We start from the raw sequence: 26,802 nt of genomic DNA, 5'->3' as shown, positions 1-26,802 counted from the left end.
AATTTACCAGGATCCTGTTTCTTTTGAGGTAAATTTTGCTGAACCAATGTATTCAGTTCATTGGTGAGCAAGAGAGGCTCTTCCTCCCAAGTCTCATTACCAAACAGCTTGGCATTCAGCTTCATGATTGCTCCTAAATATTGAGCAACTTGCCCTTCAATAATGTCTTCATCCTCTTCAGAAGATAAATAGTCATCAGAGCTCATGAATGGTAAAAGGAGGTCCAAGGGAATCTCTATGGTCTCTGTATGAGCCTCAGATTCCTTTGGTTCCTCATTAGGGGATTCCGTACTGACCATTGGACATCCCCTGAGGTCTTGCTCATTGGGATTCATGTCCTCCTCCTCCTCTAAGGTTTTGGCCATGTTGATTATATCAATGGCCTTGTACTCTCCTTTGGGATTCTCTTCTGTATTGATTGGGAGAGTGCTAGGAGGAGTTTCAGTAACCCTTTTACTCAGCTGGCGCACTTGTGCCTCTAAATTTCTAATAGAGGATCTTGTTTCAGTCATGAAACTAAGAGTGGCCTTAGATAGATCAGAGACTATGTTTGCTAAGCTAGAAGGATTATGCTCAGAATGCTTTGTCTGTTGCTGAGATGATGATGGGAAAGGTTTGCTATTGCTAAACCTGTTTCTTCCACCATTGTTATTATTGAAGCCTTGCTTTTGTTGATCCTTCCATGAAAAATTTGGATGATTTTTCCATGAAGGATTATAGGTGTTGCCAAAGGCTTCACCCATGTAATTCACCTCTGCCATTGCAGGGTTCTCGGGATCATAAGCTTCTTCTTCAGAAGATGCTTCTTTAGTACTGTTGGATGCATTTTGCAATCCATTCAGACTCTGAGAGATCATATTGACTTGTTGGGTCAATATCTTGTTCTGAGCCAGTATGGCATTCAGAGCATCAATTTCAAGAACTCCTCTCTTTTGATGCGTCCCATTACTCACAGGATTCCTCTCAGAGGTATACATGAACTGGTTATTTGCAACCATTTCAATAAGTTCCTGAGCTTCTGCAGGTGTTTTCTTTAGGTGATTGGATCCACCTGCAGAATGGTCCAGTGACATCTTGGAAAATTCAGACAGACCATCATAGAATATATCTAATGTGGTCTATTCTGAAAGCATGTCAGAAGGACACGTTTTGGTCATCTGCTTGTATCTTTCCCAAGCTTCATAGAGGGATTCACCTTCTTTTTGTCTGAAGGTTTAAACATCTACTCTAAGCTTGCTCAGCTTTTCAGGAGGAAAGAACTTGGCTAAGAAAGCTGTGACCATCTTATCCCAAGAGTCCAGGCTATCTCTGGGTTGTGAGTCCAACCATGTTCTAGCTCTATCTCTTACAGCTAAAGGGAAAAGCATAAGCTTGTAGACTTCAGGATCAACTCCATTGGTCTTAACAGTATCACAGATCTGCAAGAACTCAGTTAAGAACTGATAAGGGTCTTCTGATGGAAGTCCATAAAACTTGCAGTTCTGTTGCAGTAGAGAAACTAATTGGGGCTTTAGCTCAAAATTGTTTGCTCCTATGGCAGGGATTGAGATGCTTCTTCCATAGAAGTTGGAAGTAGGTTGATGAGCGGATAATTTATACGCTTTTTGGCATTATTTTTATATAGTTTTTAGTAAGTTTGAGCTACTTTTAGGGATGTTTTCATTAGTTTTTATGTTAAATTCACATTTCTGGACTTTACTATGAGTTTGTGTGTTTTTCTGTGATTTCAGGTAAATTCTGACTGAAATTGAGGGATTTGAGCAAAACTCTGAAAAAGGCTGACAAAAGGACTGCTGATGCTGTTGGATTCTGACCTCCCTGCACTCGAAATGGATTTTCTGGAGCTACAGAACTCCAATTGGCGCGCTCTCAACGGCGTTGGAAAGTAGACATCCAGGGCTTTCCAGCAATATATAATAGTCCATACTTTATTCGAAGAATGACGACGCAACTTGGCGTTGAACGCCAAGTACACACCCCTTTCTGGAGTTAAACGCCAGAAAAACGTCATAATCCGGAGTTGAACGCCCAAAGCACATCATAACTCGAAATTCAACTCCAAGAGAAGCCTCAGCTCGTGGATTGATCAAGCTCAGCCCAAGCACACACCAAGTGGGCCCCAGAAGTGGATTTATGCATCAATTACTTACTCATGTAAACCCTAGTAGCTAGTCTAGTATATATAGGACATTTATCTATTGTATTAGACATCTTTGGTCTCAGTTTTGTTTTATTCTTCATCCTAAGAGACTATTGATCACGTTTTAGGGGGCTGGCCTCTCGGCCATGCCTGAACCTCTTTCACTTATGTATTTTCAACGGTGGAGTTTCTGCACACCATAGATTAAGGGTGTGGAGCTCTGCTGTATCTCAAAGATTAATGAAGTTCTATTTTCTTTTATTCAATTCTCTATCTTATTCTTATTCCAAGATATTCATTCGTACTCAAGAACATGATGAATGTGATGAGTTAGATAACCCTCATTATCATTCTCACCTATGAACGCGCGTGATTGACAACCACTTACGTTCTACATGCAACAAGGCTTGAATGTGTATCTCTTAGATTCCCCAACAGAATCTTCGTGGTATAAGCTAGATAGATGGCGGCATTCATGAGGATCCGGAAAGTCTAAACCTTGTCTATGGTATTCCGAGTAGGATTCTAGGATTGAATGACTGTGACGAGCTTCAAACCTGTAACCTGCTGGGCGTTAGTGACAGACGCAAAAGAGAGATTCTATTCCAGTAGGGGAGGGAACCAACTGGTGATTGGCCGTACTGTGACAGAGTGCGTGAGCATTAGCTTTCACTGCGAGGATGGGATGTAGCCACTGACAACGGTGATGCCCTACATACAGCTTGCCATGGAAAGGAGTAAGAAGGATTGAGTAGAAGCAGTGGGAAAGCAGGCGTCCGAGAGCTCTACAGCATCTCCATTCTGCTTATCTGAAATTCCTACCAATGAATCTGCATAAGTATTTCTATCCTTTTTATTATTTATCTCTTTTTATTTTCGAAAACCATAAACTATTTTAATCTGCCTAACTGAGATCTACAAGGTGACCATAGCTTGCTTCATACCAACAATCTCTGTGGATTCGACCCTTACTCACGTAAGGTTTTTACTTGGACGACCCAGTACACTTGCTGGTTAGTTGAGCGGAGTTGTGAATTCCAATAAAGAAAACCTCACACAGGTGCTGCCCCTTAGAAGCCTTCATCTCAAAATAATTAGAACATGGCAGTGCCATAAATAAGCTTTCATTCAAAATCCAAGAAACATATAATGTGATCACAATTTCGTCCACCAAGTTTTTGGTGCCGTTGCCGGGGATTGTTCGAGTATGGACAACTGACGGTTCATCTTGTTGCTCAGATTAGGTAATTTTCTTTTCAAAAATCTTTTTCAAAAATTTTTCTTTTATTTTTCGTTTTTCCAAAACTTTATTTTCGAAAATATTAAATAAAAATACAAAAAAATTTAGAAAATCATAAAAATCAAAAATATTTTGTGTTTCTTGTTTGAGTCTTGAGTCAATTTTTAAGTTTGGTGTCAATTGCATGCTTTTAAAATTTTTTCTTGCATTTTTTCGAAAATCCATGCATTCATAGTGTTCTTCATGATCTTCAAGTTGTTCTTGATAAGTCTTCTTGTTTGATCTTGATGATTTCTTGTTTTGTGTTGTTTGTTGTTTTTCATGTGCATTTTTGCATTCATATTTTTCATGCATTAAAAATTTCTAAGTTTGGTGTCTTGCATGTTTTCTTTGCATCAAAAATTTTTTCAAAATTATGTTCTTGATGTTCATCATGATCTTCAAAGTGTTCTTGGTGTTCATCTTGACATTCATAGCATTCTTGCATGCATCTTGTGTCTTGATCCAAAATTTTCATGTTTTGGGTCATTTTTGTGTTTTCCTCAAAAACTCAAAAAATCAAAAATATATCTTTTCCTTATTTCCCTCCAAAATTTCGAAATTTTGGGTTGACTTGGTCAAAAATTTTCAAAATTAGTTGTTTCTTACAAGTCAAGTCAAAATTTCAAATTTTAAAAAAATCTTATCTTTTCAAAATCTTTTTCAAAATCATATCTTTTTCAAATTTTTTTTTATTATTTTCGAAAATTTCAAAAATATTTTTCAAATTGTTTTCAAAATCTTTTTCTTATCTTTATATGTAATTTTCGAAAATTCACTAATAATTAATGTGATTAGTTCAAAAATTTGAAGTTTGTTACTTTCTTGTTAAGAAAGGTTCAATCTTTAAGTTCTAGAATCTTATCTTGTAGTTTCTTGTTAGTGAAGTAAGTAATTTCAAAATTTTTGAATTAAATCTTTTTATCTTTTATCCTATCTTTTTCAAAGATTTTATCTTTTTCAAAAATTTTATCTTTTTTCAAAATTTGATTTCAAAATATCTTATCTAATTTGCTATCTTCTTGTCTTTTTCAATTTTGATTTCAAATCTTTTTCAATCAACTAACTAACTTTTTGTTTGTTTCTTATCTTTTTCAAAACCACCTAACTACTTTTCCCTCTTCTATTTTCGAAAATATCTCTTCCTTTTTTCAAAAATTATTTTTAATTAATTAATTGTTTCATGTTTAATTTTAATTACATTCTTTTTCTAATTTTCGAAAATCACTAACCTCTTTTTCAAAATTATTTTCGAAATTCTTCTCTCCTCTTTTCTTCTTTTATTTAATTATTTAATTACTAACACTTCTCTTCACCTCTCTTCATCCAAAAATCCGAATCCATCCTTCTTCATTCTTCTACCCCTTTCTTTTTCTACTAACATAAAGGAATCTCTATACTGTGACATAGAGGATTCCTCTTTCTTTTCTTGTTTTCTTCTCTTTCATATGAGCAGGAACAAGGATAAAGGCACTCTTGTTGAAATTGATCCAGAACCTGAAAGGACTCTGAAGAGAAGATTAAGAGAAGCTAAATTACAACAATCCAAAAACATCTTTAAGAGAAACAACCTTTCAGAAATTTTCGAACAAGAGAAAGAGATGGCAGCCGAAAATAATAATAATAATGCAAGGAGAATGCTTGGTGACTTCACAAAACCAATGTCCAAGTTTGATGGAAGAAGCATCTCCATTCCTGCCATTGGAGCCAATAACTTTGAGCTTAAGCCTCAACTAGTTGCTTTAATGCAACAAAATTGCAAGTTTTATGGACTTCCATCTGAAGATCCTTATCAGTTTTTAACTGAGTTCTTGCAGATCTGTGAGACTGTAAAGACGAATGGAGTTGATCCTGAAGTCTACAGACTCATGCTTTTCCCTTTTGCTGTAAGAGACAGAGCTAGAGTGTGGTTGGATTCTCAACCCAAGGACAGCCTGGACTCATGGGATAAGCTAGTCACTGCTTTCTTGGATAAATTCTTTCCTCCTCAAAAGCTGAGCAAGCTGAGAGTGGATGTTCAAACCTTCAAACAAAAAGATGGTGAATCCCTCTATGAAGCTTGGGAAAGATATAAGCAGTTGACCAAAAGATGTCCATCTGACATGTTTTCAGAATGGACCATATTGGATATATTCTATTATGGTCTTTCTGAATTTTCGAAAATGTCATTGGATCATTCTGCAGGTGGATCTATTCACCTGAAGAAAACGCCTGAAGAGGCTCAGGAACTCATTGACATGGTTGCAAACAACCAGTTCATGTACACCTCTGAGAGGAATTCCGTGAATAATGGGGTACCTCAGAAGAAAGGAGTTCTTGAAATTGATGCTCTGAATGCCATATTGGCTCAGAACAAAATGTTGACTCAACAGGTCAACATAATCTCTCAAAATCTGAATGGATTGCAACATGCATCCAACAGTACTAGAGAGGCAGCTTCTGAAGAAGCTTATGATCCTGAGAACCCTGTCATGGCAGAGGTTAATTACTTAGGTGAACCTTATGGAAACACCTATAACTCATCATGGAGAAATCATCCAAATTTCTCCTGGAGGGATCAACAAAAACCTCAACAAGGTTTTAACAATGGTGGACGCAACAGGCTGAACAATAGTAAGCCATATCCATCATCTTCTCAGCAACAGACAGAGAATTCTGAACAAAATAATTCCAATTTAGCCAATATAGTCTCTGATCTGTCAAAGGCCACTTTCAGTTTCATGAATGAAACCAGATCCTCCATTAGAAATTTGGAGGCACAAGTGGGCCAGCTGAGTAAGAAAACTATTGAAACTCCTCCCAGTATTCTCCCAAGCAATACAGAAGAGAATCCAAAAGGAGAGTGCAAGGCCATTGATTTGATCAACATGGCCGAATACACTAGGGAGGAGGAGGACGAAAATCCTAAGGAGAAAGACCTCCTGGGACGTCCTTCAAGCAAGAAGGAGTTTCCTATTAAGGATCCAGAGGAATCTGAGGCTCATCTAGAGACCATAGAGATTCCATTAAATCTCCTTCTGCCATTCATGAGCTCTGAAGAATATTCATCCTCTGAAGAGGATGAAGATGTGATTGGAGAGCAAGCTGCTCTATATTTAGGAGCTATCATGAAGCTGAATGCCAAACTGTTTGGTAATGAGACTTGGGACAGTAAACCTCCCTTGCTCATTAGTGAACTAGATACCTGGATTCAGAAAACTCTACCTCAAAAGAAACAAGATCCTGGCAAGTTCTTAATACCCTGCACCATTGGCACCATGAGCTTTGAAAAAGCTCTATGTGATCTGGGGTCAGGGATAAATCTTATGCCACTCTCTGTAATGGAGAAGATGGGGATCATTGAGGTACAACCTGCCTTGTTCTCATTACAATTGGCAGATAAGTCCATAAGACAAGCTTATGGATTAGTAGAGGACGTGCTAGTAAAGGTTGAAGGCCTTTACATCCCTACTGATTTCATAATCCTAGACACTAGGAAGGAAGATGATGAATGCATCATCCTAGGAAGACCTTTCCTAGCCACAGCAGGAGCTGTAATAGATGTCAACAGAGGTGAGTTAGTCCTTCAGTTGAATGGGGACTACCTTGTGTTTAAGGCACATGGCCATCCCTCTGTGACAAAAGAGAGCAAGCATGAAGAGCTTCTCTCAGTTCAAGGTCAAGAAGAGCCTTCACAGTCAAACTCTAAGTTTGGTGTTGTGAGGCCACAACCAAACTCTAAGTTTGGTGTTCAAACCCCATATCCAAACTCTAAGTTTGGTGTTGGGAATACTACACACTAAATTGACCTGATCACCATGTGGCTCCATGAGAGCCACTGTCAAGCTATTGACATTAAAGAAGCGCTTGTTGGGAGGCAACCCAATTTTATTTTTCTAATTTTATTTTATTTTGTTTCTTTGTTATTTTTGTGTTTTATTAGGTACATGATCATGAGGAGTCACGAAAAAATCAAAAAAAATTAAAAACAGAGTCAAAAACAGAAGAAAAAAAAATTTTCACCCTGGAGGCAACACAGGCTGGCGTTCAACGCCAGTAAGGTGCATCTATCTGGCGTTCAACGCCAGAACAGAGCACCATTCTGGCGCTGAACGCCCAAAACAAGCAACAACCTGGCGTTTAACGCCAGGATGCGCACACAGAGGACAATCTGGCGCTGAACGCCAGAAACAAGCATGAAACTGGCGTTCAACGCCAGAAACATGCATAACATGGGCGTTTAACGCCCAGAACGTGCATCAATGGGCGTTTGAACGCCAGAATGATGCATGAAGGCATGTTACATGCCTATATGGTGAAGGAATGGTATTTGTTTTCACCTCAGGATCTGTGGACCCCACAGGATCCCCACCTCAGGATCTGTGGACCCCACAGGATCCCCACCTACCTTTTCTTTTAATCCTAATCACACTCTCCTAATCCAAATCTTATTCTCAATGTCACACTTCCCAAAAACCTTCACCTATCACCTCAATTCCTCTTCCAAATTACCCCATTCACCATTCACATCAACCCCTCTTCCCCATACACCCCCCTACCCCCACTACTTTCAAATTCAAATCCCCACCCATTCCCACCCAAATTGGCCGAACCTATACCCTCCCCCCTCACTATAAATACCCTTCCATTCTTCATCACTTTCACACAACACAAGCACCTTCTTCTCTCATATAGCCGAACCCTCTCTTCTCCCTCTCTTCCAATATTCTCTTCTTCTTCTACTCTTCTTTTCTTTTTTGCTCGAGGGCGAGCAACTTTAAGTTTGGTGTGGTAAAAAGCCTAAGCTTTTTATTTTTCATTCACCATCAATGGCACCCAAGGCCGGAGTTTCCTCAAAAAAAGGAAAAGGGAAGGCAAAAGCTTCCACTTCCGAGTCATGGGAGAAGGAGAGATTCATCTCCAAGAGCCACCAAGACCACTTCTATGATGTTGTGGCAAAGAAGAAAGTGATCCATGAGGTCCCTTTCAAACTCAAGAAGAATGAGTATCCGGAAATCCGACTTGAAATTCAAAGAAGAGGTTGGGAAGTCATAGTCAACCCCATACAACAAGTTGGAATTTTAATGGTTCAAGAGTTCTATGCCAATGCATGGATCACTAGAAACCATGATCAAAGTATGAACCCGAATCCAAAGAATTATCTCACAATGGTTAGGGGGAAATACTTGAATTTTTGTCCGGAAAATGTGAGGTTGGCGTTTCATTTGCCTATGATGCAAGGTGATGAACACCCCTACACTAGAAGGGTCAACTTTGATCAAAGGTTGGACCAAGTCCTTAGGGACATTTGTGTGGAAGGCGCCCAATGGAGAGTTGACTCCAAAGGTAATCCAGTCCAACTAAGAAGACTGGACCTCAAGCCTGTAGCTAGAGGATGGTTGGAATTCATCCAAAGATCCATCATTCCTACAAGCAACCGATCTGAAGTTACTGTGGATCGGGCCATCATGATTCATAGCATCATGATTGGAGAGGAAGTAGAGGTTCATGAAGTCATATCTAATGAACTCTACAAAATAGCTGACAAGCCTTCATACATGGCACGGCTAGCCTTCCCTCACCTCATATGCCATCTATGTTATTCAGCCGGAGTTATCATAGATGGAGATGTCTCCATTGAAGAAGACAAGCCATCACCAAGAAAAGGATGGAGCAAACAAGGGAAGTTCCTCACGGCCCTCAAGGAGAACAAGAGGAGGTTCACCATCAACAAATGCCTCAAATGCACTTTCCTCCCAACAACTATTGGGAGCAACTTAATACCTCCTTGGAAGATTTGAGCCATAATGTGGAACAACTAAGGGTGGAACACCATGAACACGCCCTCACTCTCCAAGAAATAAGAGAAGATCAAAGAGCAATGAGGGAGGAGCAACAAAGGCAAGGAAGGGACATAGAAGAGTTGAAGAACATCATTGGTCCTTCAAGAAGAAGATGCCACTAGAGGTGGATTCATTCCTTGTTCTTTATTTTCTTTCTGTTTTCGGTTTTTAATTATTGAGTTTATCTATGTTTTGTGTCTTTATTTCATGATCATTAGTATGTAACCATGCCTTAAAGCTATAAATAAAATCCATTAGTCCTTCACCTCTCTTAAAAGAAAAATGTTTTAATTCAAAAGAACAAGAAGTACATAATTTTCGAAATTATTATTGAATCTAGTTTAATTATATTGATGTGGTGACAATATTTTTGTTTTCTGAATGAATGAATGAACAGTGCATATGTCTTTGGATCTTGTTGTTTATGAGTGTTAAAATTGTTGGTTCTTGAAAGAATGAGGAACAAAGAGAAATGTTATTGATGATCTGAAAAACATCATGAAATTGATTCTTGAAGCAAGAAAAAGCAGTGAAAAAAAAAAAAGAAGAGATCTAAAAAGAGTATATAGAAAAAGAAGGAGCAGTAGAAAAAGCCAATAGCCCTTAAAACCAAAAGGCAAGGGTAAAAAGGATCCAAGGCTTTGAGCATCAATGGATAGGAGGGCCCAAGGAAATTAAATCCAGGCCTAAGCGGCTAAATCAAGCTGTCCCTAACCATGTGCTTGTGTCATGAAGGTCCAAGTGAAAAGCTTGAGACTGAGTGGTTAAAGTCGTGATCCAAGGCAAAAGAGTGTGCTTAAGAGCTCTGGACACCACTAACTGGGGACTTTAGCAAAGCTAAGTCACAATCTGAAAAGGTTCACCCAGTTATGTGTCTGTGGCATTTATGTATCCGGTGGTAATACTGGAAGACAAAGTGCTTAGGGCCACGGCCAAGACTCATAAGTAGCTGTGTTCAAGAATCAACATGCTTAACTAGGAAAGTCAATAACACTATCCCAAATTCTAAGTTCCTAGAGATACCAATCACTCTGAATTTCAAAGGAAAAAGTGAGATGCCAAAACTGTTCAGAAGCAAAAAGCTACAAGTCCCGCTCATGTAATTAAATTAATATTCATTGATATTTTGGACTTTATAGTATATTCTCTTCTTTTTATCCTATTTGATTTTCAGTTGCTTGGGGACAAGCAACAATTTAAGTTTGGTGTTGTGATGAGCGGATAATTTATACGCTTTTTGGCATTGTTTTTATATAGTTTTTAGTAAGTTTGAGCTACTTTTAGGGATGTTTTCATTAGTTTTTATGTTAAATTCACATTTCTGGACTTTACTATGAGTTTTTGTGTTTTTCTGTGATTTCAGGTAAATTCTGACTGAAATTGAGGGATTTGAGCAAAACTCTGAAAAAGGCTGACAAAAGGACTGCTGATGCTGTTGGATTCTGACCTCCCTGCACTCGAAATGGATTTTCTGGAGCTACAGAACTCCAATTGGCGCGCTCTCAACGGCGTTGGAAAGTAGACATCCAGGGCTTTCCAGCAATATATAATAGTCCATACTTTATTCGAAGAATGACGACGCAACTTGGCGTTGAACGCCAAGTACACACCTCTTTCTGGAGTTAAACGCCAGAAAAACGTCATAATCCGGAGTTGAACGCCCAAAGCACATCATAACTCGAAATTCAACTCCAAGAGAAGCCTCAGCTCGTGTATTGATCAAGCTCAGCCCAAGCACACACCAAGTGGGCCCCGGAAGTGGATTTATGCATCAATTACTTACTCATGTAAACCCTAGTAGCTAGTCTAGTATATATAGGACATTTATCTATTGTATTAGACATCTTTGGTCTCAGTTTTGTTTTATTCTTCATCCTAAGAGACTATTGATCACGTTTTAGGGGGCTGGCCTCTCGGCCATGCCTGAACCTCTTTCACTTATGTATTTTCAACGGTGGAGTTTCTGCACACCATAGATTAAGGGTGTGGAGCTCTGCTGTATCTCAAAGATTAATGAAGTTCTATTTTCTTTTATTCAATTCTCTATCTTATTCTTATTCCAAGATATTCATTCGTACTCAAGAACATGATGAATGTGATGAGTTAGATAACCCTCATTATCATTCTCACCTATGAACGCGCGTGATTGACAACCACTTACGTTCTACATGCAACAAGGCTTGAATGTGTATCTCTTAGATTCCCCAACAGAATCTTCGTGGTATAAGCTAGATAGATGGCGGCATTCATGAGGATCCGGAAAGTCTAAACCTTGTCTATGGTATTCCGAGTAGGATTCTAGGATTGAATGACTGTGACGAGCTTCAAACCTGTAACCTGCTGGGCGTTAGTGACAGACGCAAAAGAGGGATTCTATTCCAGTAGGGGAGGGAACCAACCGGTGATTGGCCGTACTGTGACAGAGTGCGTGAGCATTAGCTTTCACTGCGAGGATGGGATGTAGCCACTGACAACGGTGATGCCCTACATACAGCTTGCCATGGAAAGGAGTAAGAAGGATTGAGTAGAAGCAGTGGGAAAGCAGGCGTCCGAGAGCTCTACAGCATCTCCATTCCGCTTATCTGAAATTCCTACCAATGAATCTGCATAAGTATTTCTATCCTTTTTATTATTTATCTCTTTTTATTTTCGAAAACCATAAACTATTTTAATCTGCCTAACTGAGATCTACAAGGTGACCATAGCTTGCTTCATACCAACAATCTCTGTGGATTCGACCCTTACTCACGTAAGGTTATTACTTGGACGACCCAGTACACTTGCTGGTTAGTTGAGCGGAGTTGTGAATTCCAATAAAGAAAACCTCACACAGGTGCTGCCCCTTAGAAGCCTTCATCTCAAAATAATTAGAACATGGCAGTGCCATAAATAAGCTTTCATTCAAAATCCAAGAAACATATAATGTGATCACAATTTCGTCCACCATAGGTGTAGTAAAATTACCAAGCATCTTCCTTGCATTGTTGTTTGGTTCGGCCATAATTGTTTCTTTTGCTGCTTCCTTTTCAAAAATTTCAATGAGGTCCTCTTCAGAGTTTTGTGCTTTATCTGCTCTTAGCTTCCTCTTCAGAGTCCTTTCAGGTTCAGGATCAGCTTCAACAAGTATGCCTTTATCTTTGTTCCTGCTCATATGAAAGAGAAGAAAACAAAGAAAATATGGAATCCTCTATGTCACAGTATAGAGATTCCTTGAGGTGTCAGAGAAAAATAAGAATGGAAGGATGAGGTAGGTAAGGAAGAATTCGAACACACAAAGAGAGGTGGAGTTTGAATTGACAATGGAGGAGGAATGTTAGTGTTTAAATGGAAAAAGATAAGAGAGGGGGGAGAATTTTCGAAAATAAAAAGAATAAAATTTAAAATAAATTTTTGAAAAATTGATTGTGGTTTTGAAAAAGATAAGAAATAGTAAAACAAATAAAAAGTCAAATAGTTAGTTGAAAAAGATTTGAAAATCAATTTTGAGAAGATAAGAAGTTAGAAAAGATTTTGAAATTGATTTTGAAAAAGATATGATTTGAAAAAGATATGTTTGAAAAGATATGATTTTGAAAAAGATATGATTGAAAATATTTGATTTGAAAAAGATTTGATTTTGAAAAAAATATGAAGATTTGAAAAAGATTTGATTTTGAAAAAAAATATGAAGATTTGAAAAAGATTTGATTTGAAAACAAAATTTCTCTACTTATGTCATCCTGGCGTTAAACACCCAGGAGCTGCATGATTTGGGCGTTTAAACGCCTAGCCAGGTACCCTAGCTGGCGTTTAAACGCCGGTTTTCCTTCTTCAATGGGCGATTTGAACGCCCAGCTTTTTCTCTGTAATTCCTATGCTTTATGTTCTTGGATCTTCATTTTGCTAAATCATTTATTCAAGAAGATATATTTTCGATTTTGAAAAACAACAAAATGAGTCAAAACATATAATTCTTGGATCAAAACACAAGATATATGCAAGAACATTATGAACGTCAAGATGAACACCAAGAACAATCTTGAAGATCAAGATGAACATCAAGAACTTAGTTTTCTTAATGAAAGAAAACATGGAGGACACCAAACTTAGAACTTTCTCATGTTTGGGCCATATGAATGCAAGAATGCATATGTAGAACATCATGCAGTGCAAATCAATAAATTATGAAGATCAAACAAGGCAATTCATCAAGAACAACTTGAAGATCATCAAGGACACAATGCATGTGTTTCGAAAATTGAAAGACAATTAAAATCATGCAATTGACACCAAACTTAAAATTTGGCCCTAGATTCAAACAAGAACCATGAAATATTTTTTGAGTTTTTATGATTTTATGAATTTTTTTGGGTTTTTCGAAAATTGTTTAAAAAAAACGAAAAAGAAAAAAAAAATTTTGAAAGATTTTTGAAAACTTTTTGAAAATAAAATAGGAAGAAAATTACCTAATTTGAGCAACAAGATGAACCGTCAGTTGTCCAAACTCGAACAATCCCCGGCAATGGCGCCAAAAACTTGGTGCACAAAATTGTGATACACAATGGCGCCAACAACTTGGTATGCACCATTGTAATCTCAACTCTTTTTCACAACTTCGCACAACTAACCAGCAAGTGCACTGGGTCGTCCAAGTAATAAACCTTACGTGAGTAAGGGTCGATCCCACGGAGATTGTCGGCTTGAAGCAAGCTATGGTCACCTTGTAAATCTCAGCAGGCGGATTCAAATGGTTATGGAGTTTTAATAATTAAAAAGATAAATAAAACATAAAGTAAAGATAGAGATACTTATGTAATTCATTGGTGAGAATTTCAGATAAGTGCATAGAGATGTTTTGTTCCTGTTGGATCTCTGCTTTCCTACTACCTTCATCCAATCCTTCATACTCCCTTCCATGGCAAGCTGTATGTTGGGCATCACCGTTGTCAATGGCTACTTCTAGTCCTCTCAGTGAAAATGGTCTAAATGCGCTGTCACCGCACGGCTAATCATTTGTCGGTTCTCGATCATGTTGGAATAGAATCCAGTGATCCTTTTGCGTCTGTCACTACGCCCAACACTCGTGAGTTTGAAGTTCGTCACAGTCATCACTTCTCAGATCCTACTCGGAATACCACAGACAAGGTTTAGACTTTTCGGATCTCAGGAATGGCCACCAATAATTCTAGCTTATACCACGAAGACTCCAATCTTTCGGAATGGAGGCTAAGAGATATACGCTCGATCTAAGGTAGAACGGGAGTGGTTGTCAGGCACGCGTTCATAGGTTGAGAATAGTGATGAGTGTCACGGATCATCACATTCATCATGTTGAAGTGCAAGCGAATATCTTAGAATAGGAATAAGCATGAATTGAATAGAAAATAGTAGTACTTTTCATTAATACTCGAGGAACAACAGAGCTCCACACCTTAATCTATGGTGTGTAGAAACTCCACCGTTGAAAATACATAAGAACAAGGTCTAGGCATGGCCGAATGGCCAGCCTCCCCAATGTCTAAGATCGCATAAACTAATCAAAGATAGATTCCAAGGTTCCAAGATGAAAATACAATAGTAAAAGGTCCTATTTATAATGAAACTAGCTACTAGGGTTTACAGAAATAGGTAAATGATGCAGAAATCTACTTCCGGGCCCACTTGGTGTGTGCTTAGGCTGAGCATTGAGCTTTACACGTGTAGAGGTCTTCCTTGGAGTTAAACACCAGCTTTGGTGCCAGTTTGGGCGTTTAACTCAAACTTTTATGCCAGTTTTGGCGTTTGACGCCAGAAAAGGGTAGAGATCTGGCGTTTTGATGCCATTTTATGTCATCAAAACTCACGCAAAGTGTGGACTATTATATATTGCTGGAAATCCCTGGATGTATACTTTTCAACGCAATTGAGAGAGCGCCATTTGGAGTTCTGTAGCTCCAGAAAATCCACTTCGAGTACAGGGAGGTCAGAATCCAACAGCATCTGCAGTCCTTTGTCAGCCTCTGAATCAGATTTTTGCTCAGGTCCCTCAATTTCAGCCAAAAAATACCTAAAATCACAGAAAAACACACAAACTCATAGTACAGTCCAGAAATGTGAATTTTGCTTAAAAACTAATAAAAATATACTAAAAACTAACTAAATCATACTAAAAACTATATAAAAATAATGCCAAAAAGCGTATAAATTATCCGCTCATCAAACAACAAGAATTTTTCATGAAATCTTTCTTTGGGCATGCCATTTATTGAATTGAAAAATTATTTTTCAACTTGTTTGAAGTATCCTTTTTATAGAACATAGAAAAAAGAGCTAGAACAACATACTTTGTGAGATTTGAGCTCTAATAGATGGTTGCACAATTTCAATCATAAAGTTTATTTTTGTGTGATTATACTCCTTTTTTATTGTGATCTTAGATTTGCGTGAATCTTTTTGTCCTATATTTGGTGTTTGAATGTATTTAGGATGATTGAGGCCATTTTTTATATTGAACTCACTAACCCATATGGCCAACCCTTACATTCACCTTTGTAACCCCTTTTGAGCCTTTAAATCCCCTTTTGTTTTGATTCTAAGCACATTATTCTCCCTAAAGTGAAAAATCATTGATGTCCTTGGATTGCTTCTTTGATTAGCTTGGGTGGAGTAGTGTGTGTTACACAAAGTGTGGGGAAAAATTGTTGGGAAACATTGGTGATGAAGTTACATGGGATATTCATTGTGAAAATTTGAAAAATGGGTAATTACTTATGTGTCCATTGTTCAAGACATATACATCTCTTGTTGTTGACAAAAACAAGAAAATTTTGATTCTGTAATTAAAAAAAATTATCAAATCTTGTGCATAATAGCATATGAAATAAAAAGCTAAATAAAAGGATGCATATGTTTGTATTTTGGAAAGAAAATGCATGAGTGGATGTGAGATAGGAGCTAAATGGGTAGTTAGGTTGTTTTGTTATGTGTATATAGGATGGTATAGGATTAGGTGGATACTTGAGCTAATCAAAGATCTAATTCACTAAGTTTATTTAACCATATTAATCTTACCTTAACCCTAACCCAATTACAACCCTCCAAATACCTCATGATATTTGCTTTTATGCATCAAATATTAGTTGATTGTTAGATGACTTGCAAATCTTTGAAAAATATGACTAAAGAAGAATTGAGTGATTAAGCCCTAAACACTGAGCGAATAGAGTGAATACACATCCGGTGAGGGGTTCGATCGCTCAATTCTATGTTCTTGTTTCTTATGTTGTATCTTCTTGTAAGTTGATTGTTAGTTCTGAAAATCTCAATTTAATTCTTTGGACATTGATCATAGTGCATTGACTTTTTGTCTTGGCCCTAAGGCTTTCTTGGAAATGATTGAAATTTCATAGTTTGTTCTACCAACTTTCAGTAGAATAGATTTTAGTAAGTAAAATCTAGGTTAGTTGCATGCATATAGGTAGTACATTAAATAAATTGTTTGCCCTTTCATTCATCTCCTTTGATTGTGAATAGCATGAGGACATGATAGTATTTAAGTGTGGGAGAATTGATAAATCCATATTTTACGATAATTTTTTGTTAGAATTGAGAGGATTTCATCATATAAACCTACACTTATTCCATTAAATAGCATGCTTTTGAGCTTTCCTCCTAAATTGTTCTTGATTATGAAAACATGCTCTTTTGTGCCTAATTTAACCTAATTTTATTCTATTTGCCTTCCATTCGATACCTTGATGCTGTTTGTGAGTGATTTCAGATGTATAAGGTAAGAATGGCTTGGTGAGAATGGAAGAAGAGCATGCAAGGAGGAGGAAGCATGAAGAAATAAAGGAGAAGAGCAAAGCGATGTGTGCGTGCGCACAACCACTTGTGCATACGCACAGGCAGCAAAGTAGAGCAAAGTGTGCGAGCGTTCAGCATCTTGCACGTCGCACGATCATCTAAAGTATCGCGAAGTGTGCGTGCACACAACCTCTTGTGCATACGCACAACCTGAGATTTTGGCCAAGTGTGTGTGCGCACACGTCTGTGCGTACGCACAGGTACCCGCGCATGCCTTCATTAAAAACACACGTGACTCGCATTTTTGAGGGATTTGAGGCCCAATTTTGATGGCCATAGCTCATATTGGAGGGGGCAAACATTGAAGAGGAGAGCATATTATTAGGAGTAGTAGTAGATAGTAGTAGGAGACTTTAGGTTTAGTTTTCTTTAACTTTTCTCTCAACACCATTAGGTTTTATATTAGGGTTTACATTTCAAGTGCCATTTTCCATTTTTGATCTTGAATTTTTGCTAGCCTCCATTGTAAGTATTTCTTAATTACTACTTTTTATAGTTACAATTTTAATAATCTTTCTTGTAGTTAAAGTCATAGTGTTAATACATATACTTTTTGCAATTTTGATCTCTTATTGATGATTTTGATGATTAATGATTGTTACATGCCTGGTTGAGTTGTTATTATTGCTTTTGATCATTTGTTACTCATTGTTTCAAGCATTTTCTCAATTTTATCATGATTTGTGTTTATGCCCACCAAGTATTTGTGGAAATGTCAATTTTGATTTTGGGTTAAATTTCCACCTCGTTACTTGGAAAAAATGAGCATATGGGTTCCTAGAGTTGGAATGTCCAACATTTAGTATTAATTCTTGGATTGTTAATTGTTCTTGTTTCCACTAATGCTAACTTGTTGCTAAGGCAATTAGCAAGTGAGTTAAGATTTGTGGATTACAAACAACTATGCTCACTTAACCTACTCTCCGATAGTCCGATGTAAGGGTTAACTAAGTGAGATTAATCCATTACAATGTCATAGTTGTGGTTGCAACAAGGAAAGGATCCCTAGCTCATCACAAGCCAAGATTTCATTTATGCTTTGAATCACATACACACACATACAACAATCACTTTTATATCTTACTTGTTCATATTACATAACTAGTTCTTTAATCCCTTTATTAGTTCATTAATTGCAATTTTGAATGTTTTTTTATTCCTTTAATTGTTTATCCCTTCATTGAAAATCCCTTTTGCCTTCACAACTAAAATTGCACACTCATTGATCACTAGTCTTTGGGAGATGACCCGTGAATTAAAACTCCCAGTTTATATTTGTTTTGAATTGTGACAATTTGTCCTTCTAAATTTTGATTGAGAGTTAATTGTTGGTTTAGATTATGCTTGCAACGAGATTCTATTTTGTAAAATTCTAAACCAACGTTGATTCTCACATCAGCTCTGCTGACATCCATGGATAAACCAACCATTTTGAGCTCTACTGACATCCATGGATAAATCAACCAATTCAAATCCTAAAACCCCTTCAATCTCCCCTCCCACTATGAATAATCAACCTCCATACTATGTCCTAGGTTAAGGAGAAAGGGCACACGAGCAACTTCATTTTTCTTTCATGGCACTTCCTTCCAATAAAGAAACTCATCTTTCAAACCAACTTGAGATTTTGTCAAGTCCAACTACTCATTATTATCTTTGTTCTTTCAACACTTTTTCTATTGTTAACAATTTTTTAAATCGAGGTTCATTCTTGAACACTTGAATCATTGATTTTGGTGTCACATATCACATTGCATCAAATTTGTCTTGGTTTATTTCTTACACACAAATTTCTCCTATTATTGTTCATTTACCAAATGATTCTCAAATTACTGTTTCTTATAAAGGCATTGTTCAATTTTACCATCTTTAGTTCTTCATGATGTTCTTTATTTACCTCATTTTAACTTTAATATTATCTCCGTCTCAAAAATGACTTCAGCACTCATATGTGAATTCACTTTTTCATCTTCTTCTTGCACTCTACAGAGCAACAATTTGGGGACGATTGATTTGGGCAGAATGAGAGAGGGATTATATGTCTCTAAACCCAATTTCGGTCAAAATCCATCCACTACACATTCCATAAATTCTATCGAATCTCCATCCATTACACCTTCAAATATATGGCATTTTCGTTTAGGACATCTTCCTGGACAAAGACTTAATCATTTACATAAACATTTTCCTTTTATCTCTATGCATCATGATGAGGCTTTTGACATTTGTCATCTTTCTAAACAAAAGAAACTTTCATTTCCTTAAAGTTTTAACAAAGCTAATGCAAGTTTTGATTTATTACATTTTGATATTTGGGATCCATTTTGACAAAATTCTATTCATAATCATAAATATTTTTTACTATTGTTGATAATTTTAGCCGCTTTACATGGATTATTCTATTAAAATCAAAAGAAGAAGTACAAAATCATGTAAAAAATTTTATTACTTTAGTTGAAACACAATTCAACTCTAAAGTCAAAGCTATTCACTTCGATAATGGACCAGAATTTATTTTACATTATTTTTATGCTTCAAAGGGCATTATTCATTAACGTAGTTGTGTTAAAACTCCTTAACAAAATAGAAGGGTAGAACGTAAGCATCAACATACTTTGAATATAGCTCGTGCTCTTATGTTTCAATCTAATTTACCATCATCTTTTTTATCTTATGGTATTAAACATGCTGTTTATTTACTTGATAGAGTTTCATCATCCGCAATTAATTTTAAAACACCATTTGTGATTTTATTAAATAATCCACCAAATTATTAAAGTTTTTAGATACTTATGTTTTGTTTCTACCCTAATGACAAATAGATCAAAATTTGATCCAAAAGCCAAAAAAATTGTGTTTATTGGCTTTCAACATGGTTTTAAAGGATATATTGTTTATGTTTTAGAAGATAAAAGAATTGAGATTTCTATAAATATAATTTTTTATGAAATGATCTTGCCCTTAGTCACAAAAAATGTCCAATTCCATACACTCAGTCCAACATTGTCAAACAGGCTTTCTCAAAAACAAGATTCAGTTAGTCTTCCAATTGAACCCTCATCTATACCCACTGACCAAACTCCATCTAATTCTTTATTTTCTCCAACAACCTCTCCTTCTTCCTCACTTTCGTTTCCTAACCAAGTTGAACTCATGACCACCGAATCTCTTTCAATACACACACTCTTCTCTCCTTTCGCACTAGACACCAGTCCACCATCACCTCCTCATCCCCCGCCACCTTTTTCACCATCTGAGCAACCCCATCCTCGTCATTCTGACCGGCCTCACCGACCTCCAGCATATCTCTCTGGTTACTTGTATAATTCCTCTCTCACCTCTACAAATCAATCTCCCTCAAAGTGCAAGTATCTTTTATCTCCAGTCATGACTTTTTCTTCTCTTTCATCTTCACATAAAAAGTTTCTTTTATCTCTACATTCTGACGCTGAGTCATAGTCTTTTAAGGACGTCAATCAACACTCTAATTGGTGCAGTGCTATGAAAGATGAGTTGGATGCTCTTGAGCTAAACAAAACTTGGCGTCTTGTTGATTGCCCTGCAGGCATTAAGCCGGTTGGTTGTAAATGAGTCTATCGCATCAAACGTAAGTCTGATGGTTCAGTTGATCGATATAAAGCATGCCTTGTGACTAAAGGATTCATTCAGACTGAAGGTGTTGATTTCTTAAAAACTTTTTCTCATGTTGTCGGGCCTATATATGAAAGATTAAAGCAAATAAAGATAAGATAATGATAAACGAAGACAAGATAATAATAAATATTAAAATTATAACTAAATTTGTGTATTCTGTTAGGCTAAATTTGTGAAACGTGAAATTTCTTTATTATTATCATGTGCTAAGGTAAAAGAGTGGTTTAATAACAAGTTCTATATTTCATATCAACGATATAATTTCTATAATGTTAGTTTATAAGTGTATGACAACTAACATTCACCTATATTCTTAAATTATCGCTTAGCTTTTATTAAGATCTAGTTAAACCTATGATAATACTAATTAATAAAAAAATTAACCATTTAAAAACATAGGTCTAAAAAATGAATCACTTTATAAGTAGTCAAGGTGTACTCAACAAAGAAATGCAGCATATAGCTGCTGGTCAACAAATTAAAGGTCAATGGAATAATACAATTGATCATGCAGACATGATTATTATTTATTAACTAATAAATCAATTTGGATGGTCCAATGGTCAACTTATTCGTTCGCGTCGAGAATTTGAATCTCACCTTAGATATGTAATAACTCATTAACCAGCAATAAATCTTTAAATGATTCACGACTAATCTTCTCCGTGATCTATTACGATTTCTTTAGTCTATCCTACCATATTAAATTATTTTTTTATTTTTTGTAATCTAAAATAACAAGTCATTTACTTCCGATTTATCTTTGTTTTGAAGGCATGCTAATGAACATTAACAAACTAATACATTTGTGAAAGAGGAGTGTTAGGAAATTAACAAATTTTGTGATTTGTAGTCATTAATTAGTCATTATTAGTGTTTTTAATTATGTGAGATTATATCCAATAATATAAAATTACGTACTCACTTTTTTTATGATTAAGTGTTGACTAAATTTTAATAAAAGTATTGCCTTCTAGATTTTCTCTTTGTGAAAAATAAAATTTAAAATTAACCCTAAACTTAAGATGGGTACGGTATGCAATCTAGTGAGCATATATATAAGGTGACTCAAGAAATTATAATTATAAGAAGATAAAAAAAGTGACACAAAATATAATAATAATAATACAAAAATATTATTCCAAAAATTATAATTATATATAATAGCACTCCACAAAGTAATGATGAGTGAATCAGAGTAATAAAAAAAACACCTAAAAATTTCGTTAATGTTATACTGTGATAAGCTAAAAATCCACAAATATTTGAAGAGAGAGCAGCAAAAGTGGGCATGGATGAGAATGTTATAGGACAAAAAAGTTACTTTTTTCTTTTTTATGTAAGAGAAAAACAAAAGTAAAGTTAAACCAAAAAGAAAATTAAATAATTAAAAGTCAGAGCTACTTATGGAGAATGCTCTCTTCCTTTTTCCTTTCAAGGTCACTTTAAATTCAAAGCTTTGAAATTAAAAGGGTAAAGATGAAAACTCACAAAAGGGATATGTATAACCTTATTATAATAATTATAACCTGAAACATTGCTCCTTTATGAATAATATATTAATTATTATTAAGGTATATATTCCTATGTTTGCCAAATGGTTCTTACTTATTATTAATTGCAATCACTTTCAAACTCATCTATATATCTTTTTGGGATTTTCAAATTCAAGCCCTTAATTCCCTTTTTTTTAGTTCCATAGAATATAACTACTTATCTTATTATGGAATCTACCAACCATAATAATCTCCTTCATCATCATCATCATCATCTTCAAGACCAACAAAAACCACATGATAATAATAATGTTGAGGCTTGTTCTTCATCTTGCTATGGTGTTGGAAGCAGCCATTCTTGGAGCTCACCAAATACAACTATGTAAGTTGTTCATTCCTTCATGTAATTGATGCTTCTTCATATTCATCATTAATATTAAGTTTTCTTAAAAGGGTTTTATTTTCTTAATTAACAATTACATCTACATATTTCTTTGGTCTTATCAACATGCATCATAACAAAAAAAAAATCAATTGACCATTTTGTATTAATAAATATGTGTAAGTAATTGCTAAAATGTATTAATGATGCATATATTCATTGTATTAGGGATGGTGATGATAACTTGAAGATCCAAGATTATTTAGGTTACAATAATAATGAAGAGAACAAAGATATGATGATGAGTAATGGGAGGCTCTTAATGAAGAACCTTTCTCAAGAAGAGCAATATTACTCCACTTCTTCCACTAATGCACAAAGTCATTATCATAATTATATTGGTGGTAATAATAATAATATTAATAAGGCCTATATTAGTATCTATCCAACCATAAATGTCTCAAATTTGAACCACCCATCAGCAGAAATTTCTTCAAGCATAATGCATCATCATCAGCCCTTAGATCTATTAACCTCAACAACAACAACAACATCATCTTCAAAGGATCATCATCATCATCATGGTCTTAATGGTCAATTATTTACAGAAAACCTTTTCCATAATATTATTGGTCTTGATGATCATCATATGCAGCACTCCACTACTAGTATTGTAAGTATTTCTAATTTTTCTTTATTTATTTCTTCCTCCATCAAGTAAATTAATAAAACATATATATAAAGGGTAAATTCATTTAAGTTTACCAACATTAGCTAATATTATTAATAAGTCATAGATATAATAATAATAATTCATTTGCACAAATACACTGATTTTTTGCATTTTTTCTTCATTCCTTTTCTCAACATTTTTCTTACTCAGTGGCATCAGTAATTGCTTCCAATAAACCATAAAAAATTTGTTAATTCTATATATATATATTGAGAAATATAATGTTTATCAAAATTATTAGTATGTATAAAATAAGAACAAAAAAGAACTAGAGAATAGGGAAGAAAAATATAACTAAAAAAAGAAATTTTGAGATGAATTGAACTTGACTAATATATACTAATTAATTAGCTATTTATTAATACAATTGGTCAATATATAAACTTTTGAATATTTTTAGAAAAGAAAAGCCTATATCCTTTACTATTGTAAAAGTTATTATTACTAGCTTAGCATGAAATAGTTAAAAGTCTTCACTTTAAATTTTGCTAGATTATTAGAGGTATCTTATAGCTTCAGCTTTAAACACACACATATATCTTTAATCAGATTTTTTTTTTCTTTTTTCTTTTGGCTTCATGCTGTCTTTCTTTCTTTATCGTTGAAAGATCAAAGACCCACACTTTCAATTATTACATTCTCGATTAATTAATAATATTTTGGTATTATTTTCATATTTTTTGTTGCATAGCCATCACAACACTTCACCAATAATAATAATGGCATGATGGTAGAAACAAAAAGATCTTCAAGCACTTTGATGGAGTCATCAAATGCATCGAAGAAATCAAGACCCCAATCATCACGCTCTTCATGCCAACACCTTAAGGTGACCAAATTTTAATTTATCTCTTCCATATATATAAGATGAAAACAAATTTAATACCCTATTAAAATTAAACAAATTTTTTTATTCAACGCGACCATGAAAAATTTACTTATTGGGTGAGAATTGAGAATATATATTTATGAAAATTGCTTATTATTACTAATGAAAGAAGCTATATATATATATATATATATATATATATAAAATAGAAGAGGAGACATATTTTTAATAAATTAATTAGAGAAGACACATGAATGATTATATTTTTAATACGTTTTTTAAGGGTATTTTTTTAGTTTGCTTAAATTTTTATATAAATTTAATTTATTTTATTTATCTTATATTATTTTTTTGAAAATAATAATAATTTAATTTTAAATTTTTTAATTATAAAATTTAATACTATATATCATGATACTATTTTTTTAAATTAATAAAAAATATATAAATAATTATATTTTTAATAACTTCGCATAAATAAAATAAAATCAATCAATTAAAACTTATTTTGTGGGTACTAATGATTGATTTTTTTTAAAAGAGGAAAAGAATTGAAAGGATGATCGAATCTATTCGGACTTTGGAGTAGTACTAGTACACAATTCTAGACTTATCATCAATACATATGTTTCGAAGTTTCATTTGTTACATTATATTATATTATTTCCAAATAGCAATATGTGTGTGGTTTACTACATATGTCTAGTTATTAATTAATTAGTGTATGTGTAGGTTGCTTTATTTTGCTTTATTTTTTGGTTGTAATAATTTTAGATTAGAAAGGAGAAATTAGGAGATAGGATTGCGGCTCTTCAGCAATTGGTGGCTCCTTTTGGCAAGGTATATATATTTGCCAAACTTAAATATATCTGCTAATAATAATTGTTAGATAAATTGATATATATATTTAGTTAATAATTGTTTAGTATAATTTATATATTAACATTTTAACTACATCTTCATCTAAGTCATCTAATAAGAGAGTGCAATTTTAAATAACAAAAAAAACATTTTGTGGATTTTGCAGACAGATACAGCATCCGTACTTCTAGAGGCAATTGGATACATTAAATTCCTTCAAAGCCAAGTGGAGGTATATATAATATATATTATGAACTCAAAAGATATAATTGATACAAATAGAATTTCGTGACTATTTTTTTAGTAGTCACGACTAATTTAACAGACCATTATAAAATTTAATTCTAACTATCTCAATATACATATTATTTAATTTATATTCTACCTTAGCTAGGGTTTCAAATTTTCATTTGACTAATTATGAAGGATCTTTATCATGGTTTGATTGTTACATACACAACAGACACTAAGTGTTCCATATATGAAGTCATCAAGGAACCAAATCAGCAGAGGACTCATAATGAGGCAAGGGGTAAGGACCCTATAAATATTATTTGATCATCATGTACAAATCCTTAAATTTAATAATTGGTCTAGATAAAGTAAGTTCATACTATTAATTAGTGCACATTATTATTAAACATACTTAATTATGGCTAGAAATATTATGACTTATGTCTTTTTTTTTCATCAATTTAAAATTTTAAGAGAAGTGATTTTATGTCATAGTATCAAATTTTCTATGACATAAAGGTCTAAAGTTGATCTTTGTTTATTAACATAATTTTTTTTAGCATAAATCAAATAAAAAATAAAAAATAAAACTATACAAAAATTCATGTCGATTTTATTTTGAGAAGCTTAATAATGTATATGTTACTTTAATAATAATAATAATAATAATAATAATAATAATAATAATAATAATAATAATAATAATAATAATAATAATAATAATAATATTTTTGACATTTACTCTAATAAAGATGTCAAAAATATTTTTTTATAAACTTTTTTATTTAAAAGTGTGATTTATTTTTTTAGCCACACTCTAAATAAAGATAACATACATTTTTATAACGTATCAAAATTAAATCCTACCATCAACCATTCAATAATAAAATGAAATATTTTTATACAAAAATAATTATAAAATTTTGATTGAAATATCCACTTTTTTACATTCATTACTTTAGAATTAGTTAAGTTTAACCGAAATTGCCTGCATTATATGTACATTTTTTTTTCCGTAGGTTTCAGCAAGAGATAATATTATGAACTCGGAGGCAAAGCATGAAGACCTTAGAAGCCGAGGCCTCTGCCTTGTACCAATGTCGTGCATGGCATACATAGCCGGTGATGATGGTGGCGGTTGTGGAGCGTGGCAGCAACCGCCAAATTTTGGCGGCCCAACCTAATAGTAAGGAGAGGATCGGATCTTCTTACATGCATGCAATTTGCATGCACATTCTATACGTACGTCTCTAATGTTAGTCACATTATGTTAGGAGAAACAACCTAAAAAGGATATATAGGAAATTAATATTAATCTGAGGATATATATATAAGTTTAATTTTGATGCACTTCGTATAATTACATCTGTTTTTTTGGATGATCATTCACTCGATCAATATAAAAAGTAGTTATTTTGTTGATGTGACGTTACGTGATTATATGTACATATAAAACTACTTTACACAATTAAATTCTATACGTATTTAGACTTCTCCCCTCTCTTTTTTATTTTAAATCTTGAGATTTTCTCCTAGTTAAATAGTAAC

At 34.5% G+C, this 26,802-nt stretch overlaps 1 protein-coding gene and 2 non-coding genes across 3 annotated transcripts; 2 read left to right on the top strand and 1 right to left on the bottom strand.

The window, feature by feature from the left end:
* Positions 1-1,127: 1,127 nt before the first annotated feature.
* Positions 1,128-1,235, top strand: LOC130937540 (small nucleolar RNA R71). The gene has a single exon (XR_009068755.1). It is a non-coding gene; the product is annotated as a small nucleolar RNA R71 (small nucleolar RNA).
* A 4,184-nt stretch (positions 1,236-5,419) lies between these two features.
* On the bottom strand, positions 5,420-5,523 carry LOC130938165 (small nucleolar RNA R71). The gene has a single exon (XR_009069341.1). It is a non-coding gene; the product is annotated as a small nucleolar RNA R71 (small nucleolar RNA).
* A 16,900-nt stretch (positions 5,524-22,423) lies between these two features.
* On the top strand, positions 22,424-26,595 carry LOC130932379 (transcription factor bHLH110-like). Its single transcript, XM_057861697.1, has 7 exons — positions 22,424-22,597; positions 22,826-23,270; positions 24,022-24,159; positions 24,934-24,999; positions 25,187-25,252; positions 25,484-25,552; positions 26,274-26,595. The coding sequence occupies exons 1-7, from the start codon at positions 22,443-22,445 to the stop codon at positions 26,436-26,438; spliced, it is 1,104 nt and encodes a 367-aa protein (XP_057717680.1). The 5' UTR covers positions 22,424-22,442; the 3' UTR covers positions 26,439-26,595.
* The last annotated feature ends 207 nt before the right edge of the window (positions 26,596-26,802 follow it).

This window comes from Arachis stenosperma, chromosome 6 (assembly GCF_014773155.1).
Source record: "Arachis stenosperma cultivar V10309 chromosome 6, arast.V10309.gnm1.PFL2, whole genome shotgun sequence".
NCBI classification, from domain to species: domain Eukaryota; kingdom Viridiplantae; phylum Streptophyta; class Magnoliopsida; order Fabales; family Fabaceae; genus Arachis; species Arachis stenosperma.
The sequence above is the reverse complement of the archived record's forward strand: the minus strand, read 5'-3'. Positions and strand labels throughout refer to the sequence as shown.